Source organism: Lupinus angustifolius, chromosome LG18 (genome assembly GCF_001865875.1).
Source record: "Lupinus angustifolius cultivar Tanjil chromosome LG18, LupAngTanjil_v1.0, whole genome shotgun sequence".
NCBI classification, from domain to species: Eukaryota; Viridiplantae; Streptophyta; class Magnoliopsida; order Fabales; family Fabaceae; genus Lupinus; species Lupinus angustifolius.
Window position 1 is genome coordinate 10971362 of NC_032026.1, and position 2519 is coordinate 10973880.

At 41.4% G+C, this 2519-nt stretch overlaps 1 protein-coding gene across 1 annotated transcript; it reads left to right on the plus strand.

Moving 5' to 3' along the window:
- On the plus strand, window positions 357–2030 carry LOC109333297. Its single transcript, XM_019568707.1, has 2 exons — window positions 357–715; window positions 800–2030. The coding sequence occupies exons 1-2, from the start codon at window positions 481–483 to the stop codon at window positions 1843–1845; spliced, it is 1281 nt and encodes a 426-aa protein (XP_019424252.1). The 5' UTR covers window positions 357–480; the 3' UTR covers window positions 1846–2030.

Below are 2519 nucleotides of genomic sequence, written 5' to 3' on the forward strand. Positions count from 1 at the left end.
CCTTGCCTCACTCACCCTCCTGTCACCACGCAGAAAAACAAGTAATAATACAAGATTAGTTTCATAATTATTTTTTAACATATAAAAAATATGTCTTCAAACTATACCTTACTTACTAATATTCTGTTGGTCAACGACAATTTGATTTGAGCTTAATTAAATTAATTTTTAAAATTAATATCTACATTTGAAATCATATTATAAAAATAATTGAAGTCTAAAAATAATATTTTATATATGGTTTGGTGGACAAATTTAGAAATAATATCTATGCTAATTATTAGTCACATTTTGTTACTAGTTACATTATCCAATTTTATATTCAAGTATTGGCAAAGAATGAGCATATGAGACCCCAAGTGGGTGAGCCCTCGGGACCCTTATATATGTTGATTGAGCATGCAAAGCTGCAATTGCCAGCGGAGAAAGTACGGTTCTCACTCTCAAATAGAATCCAATTCATTCTTATTTCGCCGGTGAATGACGTCACACCACCTCCCTGAGTTCGACACTGACTCAGTCACCTCATCCCCTCGCTCCGACCACTTCCATGAACCACCGCCACGTGTCCGCTTTATGTGCAGCTTCGGTGGCAAGATCCTTCCCCGCCCCCACGACAACCAGCTCCGATACGTCGGTGGCGACACCCGAATCGTCGCCATCCACCGCTCCATCTCCTTCTCCGCCCTCCTCCTCAAACTCTTTAAACTCTCAGGTCCGTAACCGCCACTTATATATCTCTTAGTTTTTTCTTTTTTATTTATAATAATTTATTTTGCTTGGGTCTGATCGTGTACAGGCATGACTAACATAACGGTGAAGTACCAGCTTCCAAACGAGGACCTTGACGCGTTGATCTCCGTTACGACGGACGAAGACGTGGAGAACATGATGGACGAATACGACCGCGTCGCACGGAATCAAAACTCGCGATCAGTTCGTCTTCGACTTTTCCTCTTCCCCGAAACAGAACCGGAACCTTCTCGAACCAACAGCATAAGCTCACTCCTAAACGGTTCAGCAAACCGCGAAAACTGGTTCCTAGACGCACTAAACGGCGGCGTTTCAGGTGCACTTGAACGAGGACGCTCCGAAGCTTCTTCAATGCTTTCAGAAGTACCCGATTACTTATTCGGATTGGATCATAACTCCGACGAAACACAACAACAACGTGAACCACGACCCAATAACCGACCCGTTTTACAAGACAACGTTTCAAATTCGGATCCGGGTTCTCCTGCCCCGATTGTTTCTTCGCCGTTTTGTTCCTCATCATCAGCACCTTCTATCCCAAACCTTCCACCGGTTAAAACTAAACTCTCAAACTCTTTTACCGAATCAAGGGGAAGTCAAGTTGAAGCTGAAACGGGTGGGCAAGTAAACCCGAACACGTACCCGGTTAACCAAGTAGTACACTACGCACCAGATGCTGCTTATTCTGGTCACTCTGTACAAACGATTCCGGTTTATTATTATCCCGGTCCGGTTCAACCAGGTACTGTACCGGTCCAACCGGTTCCTATGCAGGCACCATATCCATATGTTCAACAACAACCATATCATCACGCTGTGGGACCGGTTCAGGTTCCATACGGGTACCATCATATGGTTCCGGGTTCGGGTCAAATATATGGGAATGGGCCAGGGATAAGGCATTTGACACCGGAGCATCCTTACAGTCCCTCAGCTGCGGTGGTTCATAGCGGTATGAATCAGCATTTGTATCAGGCGGCGGCACCAAACTCCGGTGCGGTTCCAATTTATTCGGGAATGACAATGAGAGGTGATGAACAAAATGAAGGTGGAGCAGAATTTGACGGGTCGGGGCACCAGCTTGTTAAATGATTGAGATTTGTTTAGTAAATTTAATTTACTTTGGTCATGCAATGGTTGCTTAATTTATGTGTGTTTGACCGGATGGTCCCTGTGAAATCAATTTATGTGTGTTATGACTTGTGCAAAAGTTTTTGCTTTTTATTTGTGTAACGCACAAAAAGCCAAGAATAATATTAATTGCTTAAGTTGTGTATGTTACAATAGAAAATGTGATATAATACATGAATGATTACATAATCATTGGTTAGATATCTATCGTTGTATTGGATTCCTCTATCATCGCAGGCGGTGGCATAAAAAGCCGATGGTTCATTTGTGGCAAGTATTTGAAGACAAGGTGTTTTTTGCTTGGACCACACTTTGAGTGGTGCTTAGCATGGTATTGGTTATGTTTGGGCCACAGCTTAAAAAAACTCTTGGTTCTTAATGTCTTAATACTTGGACCAAGGATATTATAAATAGTGGGATTTACACTTGTGGGAAAAAACTATTGGAAATTTAACTGTAATTGAAGTTTGACATTGATGAACCATGTTTCCATGAATAGTTTGAAGGCCTTGTATGTCTATATGAATTGATAGACTTATTACTTAAGTTTTTTTTACTCGACTTGTTTTAGATTCATTTGTAATGTTTTTACGTAGCTTAATAATTGTAGATTTCTCGGCGTTTTGCCTGAAATT

What these genes read in the sequence shown, in the direction of transcription:
- LOC109333297 (XM_019568707.1), top strand. Translation starts at nt 481, where the DNA reads ATGACGTCACACCACCTCCCTGAGTTCGACACTGACTCAGTCACCTCA. An exon ending in CAAACTCTTTAAACTCTCAG is followed by an intron (nt 716 to 799) that starts GTCCGTAACCGC and finishes GATCGTGTACAG; the next exon opens with GCATGACTAACATAACGGTG.